Source organism: Bos grunniens, chromosome 5, assembly GCF_055505025.1.
Source record: "Bos grunniens cultivar Pamir isolate PY7600 chromosome 5, Bosgru_T2T1.0, whole genome shotgun sequence".
In the NCBI taxonomy this organism is placed as follows: domain Eukaryota; kingdom Metazoa; phylum Chordata; class Mammalia; order Artiodactyla; family Bovidae; genus Bos; species Bos grunniens.
The window spans coordinates 2,026,415-2,049,587 of record NC_141169.1 but is presented as its reverse complement, the minus strand read 5'-3'; the positions used below and the strand labels follow the sequence as shown (position 1 = coordinate 2,049,587).

The following is a 23,173-nucleotide window of genomic DNA, read 5'->3' as shown; positions in this document are numbered from 1 at the left end:
CAAAGACTTGCTAGGACAGTTTTGCTGCAGAACTTTTAAAGATTTTCAGTTGTAGTGATTATTTAGTTTCTAAAATACTTGGTGGTAATTCCCATTCTTAAATTGGTCATTAGAGAAGTTTAAAAATCTTTGCAGATTGTCTAGTAAGTTGTTACACAGAAGAAACTATATACAGGGAAATGTAATGTTATATACTAGCCAATTTAATGATCTATTAATGCCTTATTGTGTTAAAACCAAATAAAATACTTGTCTTTTATTAATTTCTAGACTGGAGAAGTGAGGTGGAACGGTTTTTACGTGTGTGAATTATTTTGAATAAAAATTTTAGTTTGGAACTTTGTAGCCACTTTCAACCATGAAGTTGTTTTATGTAGTACTATGTTAAAGAAAAAGACCAAAAATAACAGGTTTTGATATCCTTATCTTCAAGGAAAAATTAGAAGATACATCTTGAATACAACTTAAGGTTTTTGTTTTTTTTTAAACTGGTTTCATTGTCTTAGTTGTACCTATTTTGGATGTTAGTATACTTGATGAGTTCTAAGATTGCTATGTTAGGTTTTCAATACAGTGTTTCTTATTCATAACTTAGCCTTAAATATTAATTATCAGTGTTCATTTTTTATCTCTTTTTAAAAATTTGAGACACAAGAAGAAACTAATTAAAAAGAAGGAACATCTTATTATTTGAAGTGTAAATTATCAACATCTGTGACAAACCATTCAGTTTCTCCCCTCTTCCTTCAGAAACAAATCTTTAACAACCAGCTTATGGGCTTTCCTGATACCTGCAGAAACATGCTGTAAACTAACCAGGTGCTGTATCTGTGGATACTGTGAGTAATAAGTGACATTGGTGATCTTGTAAGTAGACTGTTTATATTAATACTTGTTAAATTTGAAATACGGGTACATAATGAAAGTGCTTAACACATAACAGCACATGTATTAAATGGAATTTAGTAATTTTAAAATATCAATTCATCTTTGAAAAACACAAAAAAGGGTGACAATTCGTCTATAACTTAATGTGTTTTTGTTAAATTAACTGGAAAATTTTTGGCAACTGGTTTCCTTAATATGCTGTTCAGCCAAAAGTTTTGGAAGATCTCCATCAAGAAAACAGAATTATTCATCAAAAAGTGAAAACTGTGGGGAAGAAACTTTTGAAGATTTACTTTTGAAGTATAAGCAAATACAGTTGGAACTAGAGTGTATCAATAAGGATGAAAAACTGGCTTTGAGTAGCAAAGAGGAGAATGTGCAAGAAGATCCTAAAACGTTGAACTTTGAGGACCAAACGAGCACTGATAATGTCAGTATTATAAAAGACTCAAGTAAAGAAGTAGCTCCTGAGGAGAAAACACAGGTCAAAACTTTTCAGGCATTTGAGTTAAAACCACTCAGGCAAAAATTGACTTTACCAGGAGATAAGAACCGATTGAAAAAAGTTAAAGATGGAACAAAACAGCTTTCCCTGAAATCTGACGCTACTGAATCTAGTCCAGGTAATGGAATTTCACATTTCAGTTAGTGATGAGATTTCCTTTGAAGGGGTAACTGGTTATTTTGGTAGTGTACTTCATTGAAATCATTCTGATGTTTTGTCTGAATTCTTTTTGCACTGTCTACGTAGATAGTCATGTTGTTGGATAATGACAAATTCTGTTTCATTTTGGCTTTAAGTGTTGATCAGGGCTAATAATACAATTTTAACATAAGTGGTAATGGGCACTTTTGTTCCCTAACTTACAGGGGATACTTTTGCCATTTACTTTTTTTTTATTGGAGTTTAGTTGCTTTACAGTGTTGCGTTTCTGCTGTACAGCTGAGTGAGTCCGCCATACATACACATATATCCCTTCTTTGCCGTTTACTTTTAAACATAGTGTTGGTTAAGTTTATTGTTGGAGTTCAGACCTCACCACCATTCCTTGTTTGAAATTTTCAGCATGAATGGATGTTGAAGTTTATCAGATATTTTTTCTTCATTGTGGAGAAGAGCATCTAATTTTTTTTGTTTATTAATGTAATGGATTATATTAACTGATTTTTTTTAGAGTTAAACCACTCTTGTATGATTGGGATAAACCCAGCTAGTTATGATACATTATTTTTATACATCATGGATTCAGTTTGTTAATTTTTCTTTTTCTTTTATGTGAGTGTATATTTAGATACAGTAAAAATTTATCCATTTAACTGTGTAGTTCTTTGAGTTTTGACAGATGGAAGGAGTTGGTAATCATTGCCAGCCATCACTATTCAGATACAGAACAGTTCCATTAACTCCTGCCTTTAACATGGTGCCCTCATGCCACCAACCCTACTTGGTAACCACTGGTCTGTTTTTCTGACCCTATACTTTTGCCATTTCCAGAATGTCATATAAATAGAGTCATGTAGAACATTGTTTTTTAATCCTAGCTTCTTTGATTAGTGTGTTTGAAATTGATCTGTGTGGTTACATGTATCAGTAGTTCATTCTGTTTTACTGCTGAATGTCCCATTATATGGCTTTGCTGCAGTTTTTTTATTTATTTCCCACTTGAGGGACATTTGGTTCTTTCAGTTTTGGGCAGTTATAAAACCTTCATAAATAAAGGTTTGCTAATATTTGTTTAGAAATTTTCATCTATGTTCATAGCCTGTAGCTTTGTTCCTTGTTTTTCCTTACAAGTTTTAGTATAAGGTTGGTAGTGTGTCCAACTCTTTGTGACTCTATGAATTGTAGCCCGCCAGGCTCCTCTGTCTATGGGATTTTTCAGGCAACAATACTGGAGTGGGTTGCCATTTTTTCCTCCCAGGAATCTTTGCAATGCAGGGATTGAACCTGCCCCTCCTTTATTTCCTGCATTGCAGGCTGATTCTCTACTGGGTGGGGGGAGGGGAGCCTAGTATAAAATTATGATGCTCATAATGAGTTAAGGAGTGGTTTTTGCTCTTTCGAATAGGTTTAAGGTTGTACTCATTCCTGGGATATTTGATAGATCTTGCAGGTAAAATTATCTGGGGCAGGATGGAGTTTTCCTGGGGAGGTTTTAAACTACTGACTGTTCATGTTTTCTATTTCTGGGTAAAGCAGTTTAGGGAAACTATTTTTCTAGTAATGTGTTAATTTCCCGTAAGTTGAACAGTTTATACTAAGTTATTCTTAAATGTCTTACCTTTTTATTAACTGTGGCATTTATAAATTTTATCTCCCCATACCTTTTAAAATTTCCTCAGAAATAAGTTCCCTGCTTGTTAACTCATTAATTCTTAGCCTCTCTACTATTGACATCATTTTGTGATATAAAATTCTATTAACCTTATTTTGGGCTATAAATTTTGCTTCCCTGATAGCCCAGTTGGTAAAGAATCCACCTGCAATGCAGGAGACCCCACTTCCATTCCTGTTTGGGAAGATCCCCTGGAGAAGGGAATGGCTACCCACTCCAGTATTCTGGCCTGGAGAATTCCATGGATTGTACAGTCCATGGGGTTGCAAAGAATCAGACACGACTGAGCAACTTTCACTTGGGCTATAAAATTTCTATTTTAGTTGCATCTCAGCTTATGATATGTAAATTCTTTTCATTCAGTTCTAAGTATTTTCTAATTTTTGTTGTTCTTTGGCCTGTAGGCTATTTGGAACTATTTCTTAACTTCCAAGCATGTAGGTTTTTTTAGCTGTTTTTCTGTTATCCACTTGTAAGGCAGTCACATTATCAGAGACCTATGTGGTACCAATCCTGTGAAATATTTCTAGACACTTATATTATTGTCTAGCATGTGATCAATTTTTGTAACTTGTGTATTTGAAAGGAATGTTTGGGTTGTTAGATCAGGCTTTTATGTTCACATCTTAGAAGGAAGATGTAAACAGTTTTTTGACCTGCTTGATCTATCAGTTAGTGAGAGGCTTGCTAAAATCTGCCAGTATGGTGGTGGATTTCTGGTTTTCAGTTTTTACTTTAAATACATTGAGGCTAGGGAATTATTATTCTTATTATTATGTGGTGACCTCTATCTCTAGTAGTAATTTTGCCTAAAAGATTATTTTGTCTCATATTAAATAGCCAGCCACACCATCTTTCTCTTCATAGAAGTGTATGTTTTTTGTATGTCAGTACCTATCCTTTTCGGAGAGGGCAGTGGCACCCCACTCCAGTACTCCTGCCTGGAAAGTCCCATGGACGGGGGAGCCTGGTAGGCTGCAGACTGAGCGACTTCACTTTCGCTTTTCACTTTCATGCATTGGAGAAGGAAATGACAACCCACTCCAGTGTTCTTGCCTGAAGAATCCCAGGGATGGGGGAGCCTGGTGAGCTGTCGTCTATGGGGTCCCACAGAGTCGGACACGACTGAAGTGACTTAGCAGCTTAGCAGCAGCAGCCTATCCTTTTAATCTTTCTGTATCTTCTTGTTCCAAAGGTTATTTGCACATTGTATGGAGCCTATTTCATTTATAATTTAACCTGATAATCTTTGTCTTTTAACAAGAACATGTAATTTGTTCACACTTTTTCATGATTACTGATCTTTGTATTTCCTTTTTTTCTTTCTTGCCTCTTTTGTTTTTTTTGTTTAAAAAATTTTTTTTTCTTAAAAAAAATTTTTTTTTCTTTTACTGGTTTGAAAGTTAGATATTAAGTTTTGAGTCTCATTTTGATTCCTTTAAGAACTGTAACATGAATTCTTACCAATGTTTAAAGCTAATCAAGTTATTTACCCTCTCCCTGATACACAAGGACAGTTTTTTCCTACCTTTGGCCGTGTATTTAACTCTTTCTTGACTTACTCTTCTGTGTCTAGAATCACTTATGCTTAAAATACGTTTTTAAGAATCTCCATGTAGTAGTTAGTGTCTACCATATGAAAAAGTTATTTCTGTTTATCCCCCTTCAAAGACAGTTTTCCCAGGTTTAGAATTCTAGATTAGTTAATTAAGTATCAATATGCTGAAGATATTTTCTGGCTTCCATTGTTAACTTTGAAAAGTCATCTTAACAGTTTTGTCCATCTTAACAGTTTCTCATTTGAAGGTAATCTATCATTTTTCTCTAGTTGCTTTAAAGACCCTGTTTTTGTCTTAAAACTCTACAGTTTAACTGTGATAATTGTATTTTTTATTTTTATCCAGCTTGGGACCTGTTTTGCTCCTAGTTTTCATTGATTCTGAAACTTGTCATTATCTCTTATATTGTCCCATTCTCTTGTTTTGAACTCTATATTGTATCAGTATGTTTTATTAAATCATCTCACTTTACTTTTCATTTCTCTTAAATTTCCATCTGTAACTGTGTGATACATTCTGGAAAATTTCCTCTGATGTATCTTTCAGTCCACCTAGTTCTCAAATTCTTTATCTCTTGTCTGATTGGCCTTAAGCCCACTTACTGAATTTTAAATTTCAGTTACAGTTTTTGTTTTAGTGTTTCATTTTTATTTTGTTCTTTGGTCATGTTTTAAATTTTTTCTTCTGTTTTTCAAATTTATCTTTATGTCTTTAAACATTTTAATTATGAGCTTGTTTTGATTTTCCTCTTTGCCTGCTAGTTTCTGATATCTGAGTCTAATTTCTAATTTTTACTATCCCTGCTGGTTCTCATTTTTTGGTACCTTCTTTTCTTGCATGTTTAATTTTTTTTTTTTTTTTTTTAAGTAAGGTGTTCATTTTCCTCTGAATTATTTTGGTGGGGAGTTTTGGTGGCCTGTACAAAGGTGAATTTCCTAGAGAGGATTTGCTTTTGCTGCTGCCAAGGAGCTAAGTAGACTTTTGATTTGGGCTATGTTATATTTGACGTCTTCAGGCAACTCATGTGATGTACATTTGATTGCAAACCTGAATGGTGACTGATTCTGGTTATGCGTTTTTAGGGACATGTTTTTTCCTCCTCAGTTTAGCACCATGATTCCAGACAGGCAGTTTCAAAGATTATATATACCCCAGTGGGATAGAGAAGACACAGATAAATACGGAATATAATGAGTTATGTATGAAAGCCTGCAGTAATGCAAAGTGAAAGTGAAGTTGCTCAGTCGTGTCGGACTCTATGCGACCCTATGGACTGCAGCCTACCAGGCTCCTCCATCCATGGGGTTTTCCAGGCAAGGGTGCTGGAGTGGATTGCCATTTCCTTCTCCAGGGGATCTTCCCAACCCAAGAATCGAACCCGGGTCTCCCGCATTGCAGGCAGATGCTTTACCGTCTGAGCCACCAGGGAAGCCCAGTAATGCAAAGGAAGGATCAAATACCTTCATTTGGATTTAGAAAGTTTTCATTGTGATGGTAATGTGTGATGGCAATGTCTTGGAGAATGTATCTTTTCCACTTGGGAATTCCCATCAGAAGGAACCAAATGAACAGTTGAAAGCATAAAGAACTTTTAAAGGATATTGAGATTGATCTAATACAGGTGCAATGTGAAATATATGTATGTTTGTTGAGTGGTTGGATATAAATTTTTAAAAGTACAGGTTGAGATGAGAATGCAAAGGGCACTGAATATCTTGCTTAAGGGATTTAGATTTTCTTTAAATCTCAGGTAAGCCATCAAATATGTTTAAACAGAAAAATGACGTGATCAGATGTCTGCTTTAGAAAAGTAACAGGCAGCAGTGTAAAAAGAGGGATTGGAAGAAAACCAAAAAAGCTAAAATTTATCTGAATCAAGAAATTCTATTGATTAGTGTTAAAACACATGTACCCCTTCTCAAGTCTTCAGCAAAACTCGGTGCTCTGCCATTAAACCTTTTGACTGCTATGGGTCAGCTTCCTCCCCGCCACCCCCATTTCTCTTTTTTTCAGGCCATTTACTCAACCTTTATCCCTATTGTCAGCCTGTGAGCTTGCCTCCTATTTCAGGTGATCTCACTCAACTTCTAACTTTTCACTTCCTAATTGTAAGTTTATATGTATATCAATTTTCATTTCAGTTCTCTACTCTGAGAAAGTGGTGACCCTCTTTTTGTTTATGACCATTTTGTTTTAACCTGATTCCTGGCTCTGATTTCTCCCACTTTCTCTGGGATCTTACTCCAAAGGTTTTTTATTCTGTTTCCTCTTTAACCACTTTTCTCTCTTAAAGAGTACTTACTATAAACACACTGGTGTTTTCCATCCCCAGATCTGAACAATTCCCCCTGCCCCTTCTGCCTTGTTCCTTAACTTCTGTCTTTTCACCCAGACTTCCAGAAAGGCCCTGCGTTGACTCTCTTCACTTTACCTCTCATTCCTTCTTACCTCAGTGCGGTTTGCTTTTCTGCCCCTACCAGAGTACTGAAACTACTCAGGGCAAGATTACTTTAACCTAGTTGCAGATTTTACTGTCCATTTTCTTTCATTTTTTATTTCATTTATTTCATTTTTATTCCATTTATTCAAAAGTTAGTTGAGCTTTGTTCCAGGTTCTTGGGAGTACATCAATGAACAAAATAGTCATTTATTCCTTCATGGGCTTGCATTTTAAGAAGAGGAAACAATAATTATGATGACTAAATAACAGTTGTAGAGAGAGGAAAAGCATAGCAGTAAGTAAGTTAGAATGGAGGCAGTGGGTACGGGCTGCAGTATTAATGAGTGATCAGGAGAGGCCTGAATTTGAAGGTGAGATTTAAACAAAGGCTTTGAAGATGGTGGGGGAATAGCCAAATGTATACCTGTGGGAAAGAGGTTTCCAAGCAAAAAGAATAGATAGCTTAGAGTATTGGTTTTTTTAACTGTGGTTCTTAGACCTTCTTTACTTGGAAACTTAATAGAAATGCAAATTCTCAGGCCCTCCGCCAGATCTCATTGGAAAAGACCCTGCTGGGAAAGACTGAAGGCAGGAGGAGAAGGGGAAGACAAAGGATGAGGTGGCTGGATGGCATTATTGACTCAATGGGCATGAGTTTGAGCAAACTCTGGGAGATAGTGAAGGACAGAGAAGCCTGATACACTGCAGTCCATGGTGTCGCAAAGAGTTGGACACAACTGAGTGACTGAACAACAGCAACCCTAGATCTACTAAAGAGGAAACTCTGCAAATGGGGCCCAGCAGTCTGTATTTAACAAACCCTCCTGTTGATTCTGATACCTGCTAAACTTTGAGACTCACTGAACTAGAGTAATGACCCTTAGGCAGAGGGGTACTGGCACATTTGAGGAATAACAGGGAAGCCAGTTATTCTTTATTCTAAAGAAGAGGGAGTGAGGGGGATGAATAGTGGGAGAGAAGAGGTCAGAGATAAAGGGTGGGACAGATCATGCAGTATCTTACAAGAACGTTAGTTTTTATTCTGAGTGAAACAGGATTTTGAGCAAAAGATTGGCATAATTTGTTTTGTATTCTCTAAGGGTCACCCTGGCTGCAATTTTGAGAGTATTCTATAGGGAGTAGATACATCTGTTACATTCAATGATACTTTTCTCATTAATCTTGAAATTTCAGTTGAAACACTGATACACATGATACCATACACATCAGTAATTTCTTACAACTTCCTTCTGATTTTCCGGTTTGTTTTTTTATAATACTTTTCCTTTGTAACTCCTTATCTGTTGATATCTTTGGTGTTCTGTTCTCCGTGGTGGTTCTCAGTTGTTACAGTTTTTTTTTATTTATTCATTTTTGGCTGTGCAGGCTTTCTCTAGTTGTGGCGAGCAGGGGCTAAGTTTCCAGTTGGCGTGTGGGCTTCTCATTGTGGTGGCTTCTCTTGTCGCGTGCTGTAGGGCATGCGGGCTTCAGCAGTTGTGGCTCACAGACTCTAGAGCTCAGCTCAGTAGTTGTGACGCATGGGTTTAGTTGCTCCCTTGCATGAGGAATCTTCTGGGACCAGGGATCAAACTCGTGTCCTCTGCATTGGCGGGTGGATTTGTAACCACTGAACCACCAGGAAAGTCCAGTTATTATGGTTTCAGCTACCCCCAAATCCTGATTATCTCTTGCTCAGTTTAAAATTTCAGGTAATAATTTTAAAAATTCTACATGGCTGCACAAGACCCATTTTCATTTTGGAAGTTTTGAGTAAGAATTGATATAATGATGTTGTAAAGACCGATGACAGTGGTAGGACAAAAGGGCCAACCACGTATTTGGTCAGTTACACCGTACCCTGCTTTTATTATTCTCTGTGTGAAGCTGGGTTTATGGTCTGAAGTTTATGGTCTGTGCTTGTTTTTCAGGTGACGTGCTCGTTAGGTATCCGCCAGCTTCGTAGATGGTTGCTTTTACTTCCCTGACAGGGAGGTGCTGCCAGCTTTTTATAGAGAGCCTCATCAACTAATAGACTTCGCCTAACTTAATGATTTCCTCTCATGTATGAGGAAAGTTCAGTTTTTTTTACATTTATTATGGAAACTCTGTCTTTTTTTTTTTTTAATTTTCCTTGTTAATTTTTATGTAATGGTTATTACTCTTCTGGTATTCTTTAAAGTACAGTCGGTTTTGCTATAAGGTGACATGCATTCCTGAAAATCACTACACTGTGGAATTACACAATAAAAACCATAGGGTTTATGGGCAGATCATGTTAGGGGAAAAAACACTCAAAAACCGTGTCAGTGGCACATAAAAAAAAAGATTGGAGTCTAATAAAAATGGTGGTTCAAGTTCACACATTAAATGGGTAATAATGCCTGAAATACTATAATGTCACTTTACCTTGAAAAAGACCTAAAATGTGCTTGTGGAAGCAGCCTACAAGTTACAAGTGGAAGCAGCTCCACTTACGAGTTACTGTGAGTAGAGCAAGGGAGGTTATTTGAAACTGGAGAGTAAATTGTAACACCAGATGGGGATGGGTGTACAGTGAACTGAAGAGCTGGTAGATGGCTCAGAGTCTGTGGGGTTTGTACGTTCCTACATGGCTCCTACTAGGATCAGCTGGGTGTGGCTTTCTGCATTCTTGTAGTGTTTCTTGGACGCAAATTGTACGTAAGCAAATGGGAAATTTGTATTGTCCTCAAATTATTTTCTAATATGGCAATCATGTTGCAACAAATTCGTATTTCCAAAACAAGCAATGTGGCAGAACTGACATAACTCAAAGTTTGGTGGTTGCCTTCCATTTACGTTTTTAGGGTAGTTGATTAATTCTATGTATTGAATAAGTTGCCTATTCTTTTACCAGTAGATCTTGAGCAATCAAATTAAGATATTTGGAATACTGGCAGTGGTATTATGGAAAAAAACCTAGGCTTGGCGTTTAGACTTAGTTTGAATCCTAGCTTTGCAAATCCAGTTGTGTCATCTTGAGAGATATTTTTAGTTTTTAACTTAATCTGTTTTAGTTATGAAAGAGTCTCATAACCGTTGCATAGGTACTATAACTTTATTGTGTGATTTGTAGAGCTGTCATAGAGGAGATATCGTTACTTAGTTGCTAAGTCATGTCTGACTCTTTGCAACCCCAGACTGTAGCCCCCCAGGCTCCTCTGTCTATGGGTTTTCCCAAGTAAGAATAGTGGAGTGGTTTGCCATTTCCTTCTCCAGGGGATCTTCCCAAGCCCTGAGAAGTCAAACCCACATCTCCTGCATTGGCAGGTGGATTCTTTACCACTGAGCCACCAGGGAAGCCTGGGTTAGATAATATTTAGGTAAGATTTTGTAATAACTTAATCAGAAATATGGGTCCAAGGCTAGAATTCTGGAAAATGTGTGGATGGACTTAATTTTGTTGTCATTTAATCTACTTCTGCAAATACTTTTCTGGATAAGTAGAGAACATTTCTTCTCCTTTTTTTTTTTTTTAAGTACATTTTCGCCAGCAGGGAAGTCCTGAGGACATTTCTTTAATAAATCAATACTATCTCTAAATGTTTGAATTCATTTCAGCTTCAAAGGTTTGAATTAATCATCACATATTCTTTTTTATGTGTTATCTATTTAGTAAGGAAGCTTTGTTTTTTGCCTGTCTACTCTAAATTCTGTTCTTATTTGAAATGTTTTTAATTCAGAAGTCATTTTTATCATAGTGCAGTTTTAATTTGTATTTTAATGTTTTGAATTATTTTTGCCTTTCTGACTTTCAGAAATGAAGCTGATATGGAAAGTTTTTTCAGATTTTCATCTGGCAACATTCTTTCCTTTTGGTTGAGAGATTGAGAAAATGAAACCCTTTATTGAGACCTTTAAAAATAATTACTAGTATAAATATCACATAGCATTTTATTTTAAATTGATTGTAGCAGTCTTTTAAAGCATTCAAAGTATGCTGTTTTATTTTAAAGGATTAGAAGATAAGGAACAAAATTTAACCAGAAGAATTAGTGCCTCAGATATTCTATCTGAAAAGGTAAGATAATGCTTTGTGGGATTGGATGTCTCTGTAAGACTGATTCTTGTTTTGCTTTACTCTGTTCTCTTGAATGGAAAGTTCTGTCTTGTTTTTTACTTTCTTTTTTTTTTTTTTTATTCATTGCTGTACCTCCATTTTGATATAAGCCTTAAAGATAAAATCTGGAGAGAGATCTTGGAATATCAATATCTCCACTGGATTCAATTAACATATGTAATTGAAATGCTATATGTATCCATAGATGAACTTTCTGCTTGTTTTTTGAAACTTTTAATTTTCTTCCAGACATTTTCTTTTCTTAATTTTGAAGGATTATGCTGTGTGAGGAAGCTTTGAAGTTACACCTTGACCTGGTGTCCACTTCTAGTTCCTCTTATAGCTGGGTGATCTTGTGTTAGCTGCTTAGGCTTTACTTGCCTCTGTTTTCTTTTCTGCAAAATGAGTTTAATGTCATCTGTTCTCTGGATTGTTGTGAGGTTCAGCAGGGTAAAGTGCAAGAGCATCAAGCACTGTGTTTGACGTTTAATAGGTATTCACTGGGCCAAGCCTTTGTTTGCTGAATTAGACAGCTGAAATATCTTCAGTTTCTTCTTTCTATGAGTAAATTGAAATGAAAACAGCTTAGAAGTTTTAGGAAAGAGATGGTCTTGAATTTAAGGGTGATAAAATAACAGATATACCCACAGGCGTGCATGTATATATGTATATATAGTTTTGAATATCCTAACAATAACTCTATAAGGTAGGTTGACATTATCTCTTACAGAAGAACTAAAGTTCACATGTGTAGATAAACTGACTTGCTTAAAGTTTTATAAGAATTAGATATCAGAGCACGGAGTCTGAATGAGCTTCAGTACTCTTACTGATCAAGTAGCTGCTTTGAGTGACAGAATCAGTGGTCTCTTTCATTCCACAAGGGCAAGTAGCAAAAGATAGTCAAAGACTTTTAAGTCTCTGTGGAACAGTAATGATAGCTTTATTTTAGTTAAACTCTGGATCAGCACTGCCCAATAGAATTTTCTATAATAATGGAACTGTTCTATATCTACACTCCAGTATGGTAGCTTTAACCACATGTGCCTATTAAATATTTGGAATGTGACTACTGTGGCTGTGAAACTAAAGTTTTCATTGAATTTTAGTTAAATAGCCACACATGACTTACTGGTTCCATTTTTTGGATAGCATGACTCTAGATCTTCAGTACCAAGCAGTAGAATTTGATGTTTAAATGATTAAATGCCTTAGAGTAAAAAAGACTCATGATAATTTTTCAGCTCATTTTTTACATATATTTCCCAAGAAAGCAAAGAGTAACTATATCCTGGTTTGGGTAAACTGAACTACCGAAATATGTGATGGTAGTTCAGTTAGGGATTTGTAATAGCCTGTAGAAGGTTAAACCACTAGATAGACTCTACTGTTTTCTCTATGTTTAAGAATTAATTTAATTTGATTTTAAAAGTATAATTACAATTCACTTACTAAATAAGTAAGCCTTCGCTTTTTTGAGTCTTAGCCTCTTTTTAGTTTCCTCTCCTTTTCTATTTATACACATAAGGGACAAACATGCACAACTTTGTGTTGAACTTCAAGGAGTGGGGATGCCAAAGGACCCCCTTATTGCCCTCCCTCCAAAGTCTCATGGACTTCTGTCTAACACTTTTGCTTAGGTTGCCTGACATTTTCTGTTACATTTTAGCTAAAATATACAGAATAGATAATTTTTAAAATTAACCTAAAAAAAATACAGTGAAAAAATAAAGGTTATTTCAATTGGAAAAAAGTTCTCAAACATTTATTCCTAACCTGTTTCCCTGTTTTAGCTTCTCTGAAGAAGTCTTGGGTGTTAAAAATATTGTCCGTATCAGATAAATATCTACCTTTAGAACATGGAATGCTCAAATATAAGCAAATCTTGACGTATTTTTTCATTCAAAACTGATTTGAAGAATTATAAAATATATTTTAAAAGTTTGCGAATTTGAATCTTGACATTTCACTGTACCTGTTCTGTGTAGTACTTGTAAGGCTAGTAAACGCCCATGATTAAGGAACCACTTTGTTCTTTGGTCATTACCCGCCCTGGGTTGATTTCTTCTTGCATTCACTGCCGTCAGATTTCTTCTCTTGTTTGGGAAGCAGTTAAATGCCAGTCTCAAACTTTTTTTTCGTCAGTTGTACCCTCCCCCTCTAACCCTTCTCATGTGTACATAAACCTTCTACAGATTGATCTTCAGTTTGTATTATAGGGCCTGAATTAGAGTATAGGGCTATGGTAACTTATTCAGTTTCCTTATTTTATTTGTATTTACTATTTAAGTATTTGTCTTAAAATTAACTTTAAATTCTGATCTTATAGCAGCTTTGACTTGGTAATATGTCTAAAGTCAAATAGAATTTTTAAATGGCAACTGTTTCTTTTGTTAAAGAAGCTTGGTGAAGATGAAGAGGAGTTATCTGAACTGCAACTTCGTCTTTTGGCTCTTCAGTCAGCCAGTAAAAAATGGCAACAGAAAGAACAGCAGGTGATGAAAGAAAGTAAAGAAAAGTTGACTAAGACGAAAACTGTACAGCAAAAAGTTAAAACCAGTACAAAAACACATTCGGCCAAAAAAGTTAGCACTACAGGTGATCATTTCTATTAAACTCTTTTAATTGATTTCCTATATCAATATAGTTTCTAGATTTTAATTCAGAAAGTTTTGAGTTGGGGAATTATATAGGGCCCTGAATAAAGGACAGTCCTGTATAAATAGAACTTAATAATTAAAATAATTATTAAAGCTTTGTTTTCTCTATCTTCTTGAAAATTCTAACTCTAATAGATGCTGATGTTTCTATATTTTTTAAAGCTAAACAAGCATTGAGGAAGCAGCAGACAAAGGCGTGGAAGAAACTACAACAGCAAAAAGAACAGGAAAGACAGAAAGAAGAGGATCAGCGTAAGCAAGCTGAAGAAGAAGAGAGAAGGAAAAGAGAAGAAGAAATCAGAAAAATTCGAGATCTCTCAAATCAGGAAGAACAGTACAATCGATTTATGAAATTGGTTGGTGGAAAGAGGAGATCAAGGAGTAAAGTAAGGAGTTCAAAAATACAAAATCAAAATATTACTCAAATTTGAGTATCCTTGTATTAGCTGATAAATTCAGTCAACTAGGAAACAGTATTAAGTTCTTTTGTTTGATAGAGCTCATTATATATAAAAAATTCCTTTGGGAAGAAGGGAAGGTAGGTTATAATTGAGAATGAATTGTTTTTATAGTTATAGATGCTAGAAATAGAAGAAATAGACTAAAATTATGATTAGAAAAGCCTCCCTTTGGCTTTTGTGTCCATTTCTATTTAGAAGAAAGAAGCATTCCTGAGTTGCAGTGAGAACTTATTTTTAAAATTACTATTCCCTTTTAATTTTCCATTGTTTAGTAATGTAGAATTAGAAATGTATCATAATTAGTCGATATGGACTATTTATAAGAAAGTTAAATCATCATATCATACTAGCCTTAGTGCATGTGGCTACTTTAGTTATCAAGCATTTGTGACCTTTATTATGTAAGTCATTGATAATGGCTGGACGAGTCATTGCCTTTTATGGCTGGTGTCAGGAAGTAAACTGGAGATTTAATATTGATCTGGTGCTATTAGCAGTGACAAATTTCAGAATTCTGAGCTTTGAGACTATACTTACAAGTGTATTATTGATATTAAAGAATAGAGGGATGTTAAAGAGTAAGAGCTCTTTAATTGTAGGGAGTCAAGGGTTAGATTTGTTTAAGTAAGGAATTTATTAACTATTCATACTTTGAGCATCCGAAAAGTACTTTGATGAAATCTCTTTATAGAAAAGTATTGTGCATTATTTGTATCCATTTGGATAGGTTTTGCTAATTTTTAAATTCTTATAAACTGTCTCCAAGTGGAGATTGTAAGAAGTGAAAAAAAAGAAAACAACATACAAGCATATGACCAAGAGTTTCTAGTTTTCAGTTATCATTAATTTATTCGTAACTGAAATGTTAATGGATTATTTGGGCAATATTCTAAATAAAGCTTGATTACATAAAACATGAATTCATTTATCTGATTTCTTAATTTGCAGAGAGGGGCCATTAATATTTCTGATCTTGGTGTCATCTTACTTTCTAGAGGAATAGCTGATTATTTAGTGGCTCAGCTCACTGGGGGATTTCATCTGTACATGTATTTTCTAGCTTCATTTTCTGTCTGACAGTTATAAAATGTCAGCCACAATGTACCTATCATGTATATTGAGTTTCCCAAATCAGATGTGATCGTTCTAACTGGATCATCATGATTTTTGATACTATTCTATGTAAAAGATAACTATTAATTGTTTTATAATTTCGAGCCTAAGAATAGACTAAGACAGAAAATGTTGTGAAACTAAAAATAAATCTTGTATATTAGTCTTCAGATCCTGACCTGAGACGATCCTTAGATAAGCAAGCTACTGATAGTGGAGGAGGCATTTATCAATATGATAACTATGAAGAAGTTGCTATGGATACAGATAGTGAAACCAATTCTCCAGGTATGAGCTAAAACTTAAAACATTTGTACATTCACAATTATTAAGTAGAAAATGGTCAAGAAGCTACCCAAAACATTGAAAGAAATGTAGAATGAATTTGCTGGTAGGTTGTACAACCAAAGACATTATTTGGTGGTTAAATACTTCAAAAGCAAACCTCAGACTGTAGTATTAACCTTTATTTTCTAGTATTTCTTCCTGTATAGTATTTTAATAAAAAAGGCAGTATTCTGCTGTTAACTGTTTGATCTAAGAAGTGAATATTGTGGGAAAGGTGAGAACGCTGCTTTAAAAAACAAATGAACAAATAAATCTTTCTTTATTTTTAAGTATCTTTATGTCTAAGGCATTCTTCATTTTAGTCAAAAAAAGAAATCTTTCTTTTGTACAGGCTTCTTTGCTCCTTCTGATGATACTTTGTAGGAATAGGGAGATGGAAAGTGATCCTAGTGGTGCCTTAGGATCAGCTGATACAACTGTTACGGCTATACCTCAGTTAGAGTGCGCAGTTTAGGGTGTGGCCATCCTTGAGAGTTAGAGACTTGCTTTAGTTGATTTTCAGGAGTAATGGACTGTGAGGGACCTATCCTCTTACTAATTGAAGCACATAAGAATGGGGCAGACAACAAAATGCCGTTAGCGTTCTAGAAACTAGAATACTTACTTGCAAGGTCATATGATAAGTGTTTTTCTTCCAGTGGTTGTATTGTGAGACCAAATGAAACTAGAATTCCACTTTAGTGTGTCTAGAGAGAAGGCAGAATCTATATGATTTGGTAATGTTTAGCAAAAGCTCATTTTCAGGTTATAATGTTTAGCTTCATATTTAATAATCTTGTATTTTCATGTCATAATTCTCTTTGCTCAGCCTTTAATTATTTCTAAGTTCTTGAAAATGATTCTTTGTAGTTCTCAAATATTGACATTATTATTACTCTATAATAATTTTATGATTTACCCTTTAGAAGAATTTTGTAAAAAAAATAATATAAAAAAATATAATCAAATGGCATCATTTGGGTCACAAATCAGCTCCATATAAGTCATGTGGTTAATACTCATATTGACTTGAAAGACAACTGGGGCAAAGAAGAAATATTATGTTTCCCTAAAGGTTACATGGTTTAGAGGTAGCAAGAGTAATCTTCAAGTCTGTCAGATTTCAGTGAGTCTAAAGAAACCACTGAAGGTAAAATAAGCAGCTATTTTTATCTGCTACCAAGGAAAAAATGCTAACAATTTAACTGAGATGAATCAGTAACTATTTCAGAATTACTAAATTTGAAAAAAAATGTATACGTTAATGATTAAATGTAATAGGTAATTCTTTTCATTCTAGTCCTCTTTGCTTTCTCTTCAATTTAAATAGTCCATTTCTTCACTTTTCTTCACATTAAGGGAGGAATGGAGTCACCACATCACTGTTTTCCTTTGGTTATGATACTTTGAGAGATTCAGGGGAATTTTTTGTTTTATTATTTCTTAAAAAGTATGTTTTTTCCCAAAAAGCAATAAAAGCCTTTCCTGCTTTATTCCCTTTTACCACAAGTAGGTGAAAAGTAGAACAAGGTAGAAAAGTTTTCGAGGGACTAAATATCAGCTTAAGTGGATGGCTAACTTTATAGTGATATAAGAGCAATTATAAATAGGCAGAGGTAGTCTCATGGAGGTTAAGTATTTTATTGGAGATTAATACAATCTCACTTGTACTTAGATTTAGTTGTATGTCTTCAAAAATACTATAAATTTAATTTATTCCTGTTGAATATATGTTATTAAATTCCTATAAAAATTTTTTTTAACAGCTCCTTCACCAGTGCAACCACCATTCTTCTCTGAATGTTCATTGGGGTATTTTTCTCCAGCACCATCTATTTCTTTGCCTCCACCACCTCAGGTTTCTGTAAGTGAGGATTGGTATGATTTCTAAGAAAGTTTTGTTGCCTTGTGTCTTTTCTAATTTGTTTTGAAAAGCTGGCATGTAGTTAATAGTTAGGTTTGAGAGCATAAAGTCTGCTTGCCAGAATTAATAGCTATGAAATCTATGGTATATTAGTTACTGGCAGGCTATCGATCTGGTAGATTTTTTCATAGCTAATTTTTAGTCTCATGTTAGACTTTCTTTCAATATTTAGCATGTTTCCTTCTTTATTTTTGCTCCTCAGAAAATATATTCTTAAGCAGAATAAGAATTATCTGTTTGGATTTTTTTAGAGGGTAATTGGGATTTAAGTGTGAGTTTGAGTGAACTCCGGGAGTTGGTGATGGACAGGGAGGCCTGGCGTGCTGCAATTCATGGGGTCTCAAAGAGTCGGACGCGACTGAGCGACTGAACTGAACTGAAGCTTCTTCTAGAAGCTTTTTCCTTTTTCGTCTTTTGATTATATAGTTGTTTTTAATTTGAAAATTCAGTAAAGGAAAAGCATTGACTAGTTAAAGAAAAGTTCATTTCTTTTCAACCTACTTTTGAAAGAACTGCCAGTCCCCTGTTAAAAAAATAAAAAAGGAAGTGGGGGAATCACTAAGTGATTTGTAAGTTTTCTCTAGATTGAGAGAACCTGGAGCTCACACTGGTTCTCTCTTAATGGGTTAGTAGGAACTTTGCTATTTCACAGGTGCTAGGCAGACACCTGGTGTGTCCTCCTGGGACGTTTAAGATGAGGGGAATATTGGAGTAGAGAGTGAGAGAGAAACATTTTTTCTTTCTTCCTTGAATCATTTTAAGTGCCAAGAGAAATATTGGAAGGTCTTTGAAGCAAAAATGTGTGCAAATGCAGGGATTTGGGTAAAATTAACTATCTTTACAGATGCTCTCTAAGAAGCCATTTCACAAGGATTTTATGAGGGTAGTGGTGGTGATTTCTCACATTTAATTCTTATACTCTAGACTGTTCCCATCCAGAATCCCTTTGGTTCCTAATTTTTAATTTTTACTTAAATATCTGTTTTCAGGTAGTCACCTAGAGAGATAGATCCTGTAAAATTTGATTTCTCTATCATGAAGTTCATAAATTAAATTACAGTTGATTTTAACTTTTTGTAAAAATTATACTTTTTATTGGCTGAATATTGAATTTGGGTTAGTTTTAAGATTTCCAGTATACTTAGTTCACTTATTCTTACAGTAAAGTAATAACCTGATATTTGCCTTTTTCTAATTTGATATTGCTGTAGCAGTAAACGCTTGGAATGAGTAAAATTTGCATGGTAATTATTATTTCTTCTTTTTTTAAATTAACTAGTCTGTACCACCTTTGAGCCAGCCTTATGTGGAAGGCTTGTGTGTTTCTCTTGAACCTCTACCTCCTCTACCACCTTTACCACCTCTTCCACCTGAAGATCCAGAACAACCTCCAAAACCACCTTTTGCAGATGAGGAAGAAGAGGAGGAAATGCTGCTTCGAGAAGAGCTACTTAAATCTCTAGCGAATAAAAGAGCTTTCAAGCCAGAGGTAATTTAGGTACCTGAACCTCTAGGTGGTGCTGTTGAGCTTAGTTTTAGGTAGGACTACTCTGCTAGTTTGGGATTTATTGGGCTTTTCAGTAAAGTAGGGATAAGTCAGTTAACTAATTTGCTCAATACCTTTAAAGATGACAGGAATTTCATTTAAAATGGCTTCATATCTGTCTCTTCCTTCTTTAGGAAACATCCAGTAATAGTGACCCACCTTCACCTCCAGTTCTAAACAATTCACAGCCTATGCCAAGAAGCAATCTGTCCATAGTCAGTATTAATACAGTGTCTCAGCCTAGGATACAAAACCCAAAGTTTCACAGAGGACCTCGTCTTCCACGAACTGTGATCTCGGTAAAAACAAAATAATTAGTCCCTACTCTTACTTAAATATCTTGTGAGAAAGTTTATGCAGTTTTGCTGTCCTGTTCCCTGCCTCTAGTTTATTATATACAAACATCAGTTCAGTTCAGTTCAGTTCCGTAGCTCAGTTGTGTCCGACTCTTTGCGACCACATGAATTGCAGCACGCCAGGCCTCCCTGTCCACTTATTTTTATTTATTAATAGTGAAATGGGAGCAGCTTTTTCTCTTGTAAACTGGTGGAATTTATGATAATATTTTGGGGAAGCATTATTTTCATCTGAGGGGTATTCTTTCCCCTGCCATTTCCTCAACTTTTGTCTTATATAAATCGGTCCTTTTAGATTTTTCATCTATTCTAAAGTCAGTTTTAGCAAATTATGTACATATATATAGTTTTTTCTATCTTTGCTCATATTTTTTCAGTTAATGACTGTACTATAATGGAAGAACTTATGACTTTTTTCACTGTTTGTTAAGGAGATTGAAATGACAGTTTCTTTCTCCTTTGTTTTCTAATTACTTTGAAATAAATGTGGAGAAGCAAATGTCAACCCACTCCAGTAGTCTTGCCTAGAGAATCCCGTGGACAGAGGAGCCTGGTGGGCTACTGTCCATGGGGTCGCACAGAGTCAGACACGACTGAAACGACTTAGTATGCATGCATGTGTAAAATAAATGAAGCAAAGCCAAGTTGAAATCTTGCCTCTGTTAGGTAAACATATCCTCTGTATATCCTCTATATACACATGAAAGCCATAAAGTTTTATTAGTAATAATGTGGAATTACTATATTTTCTCTGACTTTAAAAGGTTAGTCTAGATTGCATTATGTTTCTTTATAGAAAGTTGGTTAAAATAAAATTTAATGAAAAAGATGATGATAGTAGTATCTAGAATATTTCATTTTAGTATATAGAATATTTTAAGTTTTTGGTGTATCAGGTAAAATATAGAATCTTTTATGTTTTTGTGTATCTGTGGAGTGGGACAAAGTTGGTCAATTAATGCAATATAAACAGAAGGAACCATAGACTGTCTACTTGAAACCTATTATTTTTATGAATTTAAATTCATACAGATAAAGTGACTTGTTCATTGTCATGAAGCTAATTGTGTGTGGTAGAGCTAAGAAAAGGATAGTGATACATTTGTTGTCAAGAATAACAAGTATATTGGCTTTGCAGCTTCCAAAGCATAAATCAGTGGTCGTAACACTAAATGATTCTGATGATAGTGAATCTGATGGAGAGGCGTCCAAGTCAACTAATAGTGTTTTTGGTGGATTGGAGTCTATGATTAAAGAAGCAAGACGAACTGCTGAGGTAATTAAGTGCAGTAATGAAATATCGAAAGATTTATTGACAATTACTAAAATTTGCTTGTTTTTCCTAAAAACTAGACTTTGGAGGTTTAGATTTTTTAATATATTGAATTTTTGGAAATATTTTTTGTACTTGTATGATTGAGTTTATATAATGAAGTGTGTGTAAGTTTAGATAGATTTAACTATTTAAAAACCCCCTTTGTCTCCAGACTAATCCTTCTTCCAAAATAGTAAAATAGTGTGGATAATTGTCCTCTGTACTAAGGAAATTTATTGGTTTGCAATTGTGTTATATTACCAGAAAATAGTTTTACTCAAGTGTGTGATCTAAGTACAGCTTTTGTCCCTATTTGTAATTGCAGTGTTTGTTTAGATATGAAATAGTTCAGTTATTTTTAAACCATAGGTCTTGACTGCTTAGTGGATTGTACAGTTAATTGGTGGTTAAAGGCCAGCATTGTTTTTTTTTTAAAGTAATAGAAAATAATGATGAAGATATTTATTTCTAAATATACAGATGTATACTGGATAATATAAAATTTAGATCTAAGTTGGAGTTATGAAAGTTTTTGATCTGGTTGACTTCAAACATTTTCTAGCAAGCTTCAAAACCTAAAGTACCTCCAAAATCTGAAAAAGAGAATGATCCCATGCGAACACCTGAAGCTCTGCCTGAAGAAAAGAAGATTGAGTATCGATTGTTAAAGGAAGAGATTGCCAAGTAAGTAGCATTTTATGTAGTTTACTTTAAAGGTGTGTGCTGTTTGCAACACTTAATCTGGATAGAGTTTATTGGCATTGGGAAATGAAAATGATGCTTTTATCCAAGATGAAGAATTAATGTTTTTATAAGTTGCACAGAAGGTGGAGCCAGATGATCATCTATAAACTTGAATGCAGTCACTAATGTGCTGAGATACAGACAGCCTAGAAATAGATAAATGCTGTTATAAGGAGAACTACACCATTAGCTTTGCATGCATATTGGTCATCATTGTTATTAGTCAGTGTTAGTCACTTAATATTTTTACATTATTTTATGAAAAAGAATACATCTTTAAAAAATAATTTCAGTTCTTCAGGGAATAATTTATCAACCTTTATTATTTTAGTCGTGAGAAACAGCGTTTAATTAAATCAGATCAACTGAAGACAAGCTCATCATCCCCAGCAAACTCTGATGTAGAAATTGATGGGATTGGCAGGATAGCATTGGTTACTAAGCAGGTTACAGATGCAGAAGCAAAGCTTAAAAAACATAGGTAAGTCTCATTATCTGGTTATACTGCATGTATCAAAATGTTCTATATCAGAAGGATGTATTTTTGTGCTGTGTGTCAATAATAAGTACACTGTATGATTACTAATCCTTTCATACCTGGTAGACTTAGAGAGGCTATCATTTTGTGGAATTGTCCATTTACAGTACATAAAGTAATAGTATTAATATTTAAACAAAAATACCAAGACTTCAAAAGAGTTTTCTTTAGATTTATGTATGGCCTATTCATTGCTAAAATGAAACTCTTTGTTTTGTAATTTTCTTTAAAACCTCTGGCATGTTTTTAGAAACACCTTTATTGGAAGCATATTTTTGTTGTTAAAGGTAGACTTAATTGTTTGGAATAAGTCATTACTTAATGTGTTCAGTAAGACACATGGTCAAATATTGTGTTATTATAAAGACTATGATATGCAATAACCTTAAGATGTATCCAGAGTGTTATATGCAGTAACATTAAGACGTATTAAGACTCATAGATGAAATACTGTGGTGACCATGAATCTTTAAGGAAATGGTATGGTATGTATATTTTAAAGGAAATTAAAATAAATTCATTTAGATTCTGTTTCTTTAATAACTTTCATAAATGAAAAGATTTTTTAAAATTGTCTTTCTAGTCATCCTCTTTATCACATATTTATCACATATCCTCTGTCTTTATGATTCATTCTAGATGTCAGTTGTTGTGACTATTTGAAATATATATTTCTGGGAAAGATGCCTTTTTTTTTTTTTTTAGCATAATATTCAGTAGTTGAAAAGATGGAAATCTGTATCCATAAATTTGTCTTTCTGTCCTGATTTATACTGCTTAAGTTCACACTTGTAAGTTAAAATTAAATGTGCTTATTTATGTTTATTAGATGTTTATTTGTGTGTTTATTAGGAACATTATAAATGAAACCAACATAAGGATTTTCTG

At 34.4% G+C, this 23,173-nt stretch overlaps 1 protein-coding gene across 4 annotated transcripts in view; it reads left to right on the top strand.

Annotated features, from left to right (window-relative positions):
- The window catches only part of ZFC3H1 (zinc finger C3H1-type containing), a 50,742-nt gene that overhangs the window by 4,473 nt on the left and 23,096 nt on the right, over positions 1-23,173 (top strand). For 2 of the 4 annotated variants that reach the window (XM_086398673.1, XM_086398671.1), the window contains exons 2-12: positions 1,095-1,511; positions 11,198-11,262; positions 13,704-13,899; positions 14,124-14,347; positions 15,700-15,823; positions 17,629-17,726; positions 19,066-19,275; positions 19,467-19,631; positions 20,827-20,964; positions 21,566-21,687; positions 22,079-22,228. In XM_086398673.1, coding sequence (XP_086254799.1) covers positions 1,095-1,511; positions 11,198-11,262; positions 13,704-13,899; positions 14,124-14,347; positions 15,700-15,823; positions 17,629-17,726; positions 19,066-19,275; positions 19,467-19,631; positions 20,827-20,964; positions 21,566-21,687; positions 22,079-22,228 — 1,909 coding nt within the window. Of the gene's footprint in view, positions 1-1,094; positions 1,512-11,197; positions 11,263-13,700; positions 13,900-14,123; positions 14,348-15,699; positions 15,824-17,628; positions 17,727-19,065; positions 19,276-19,466; positions 19,632-20,826; positions 20,965-21,565; positions 21,688-22,078; positions 22,229-23,173 lie in introns of all 4 variants that reach the window. The other 2 variants (XM_086398672.1, XM_086398669.1) reach the window with 1 other exon arrangement.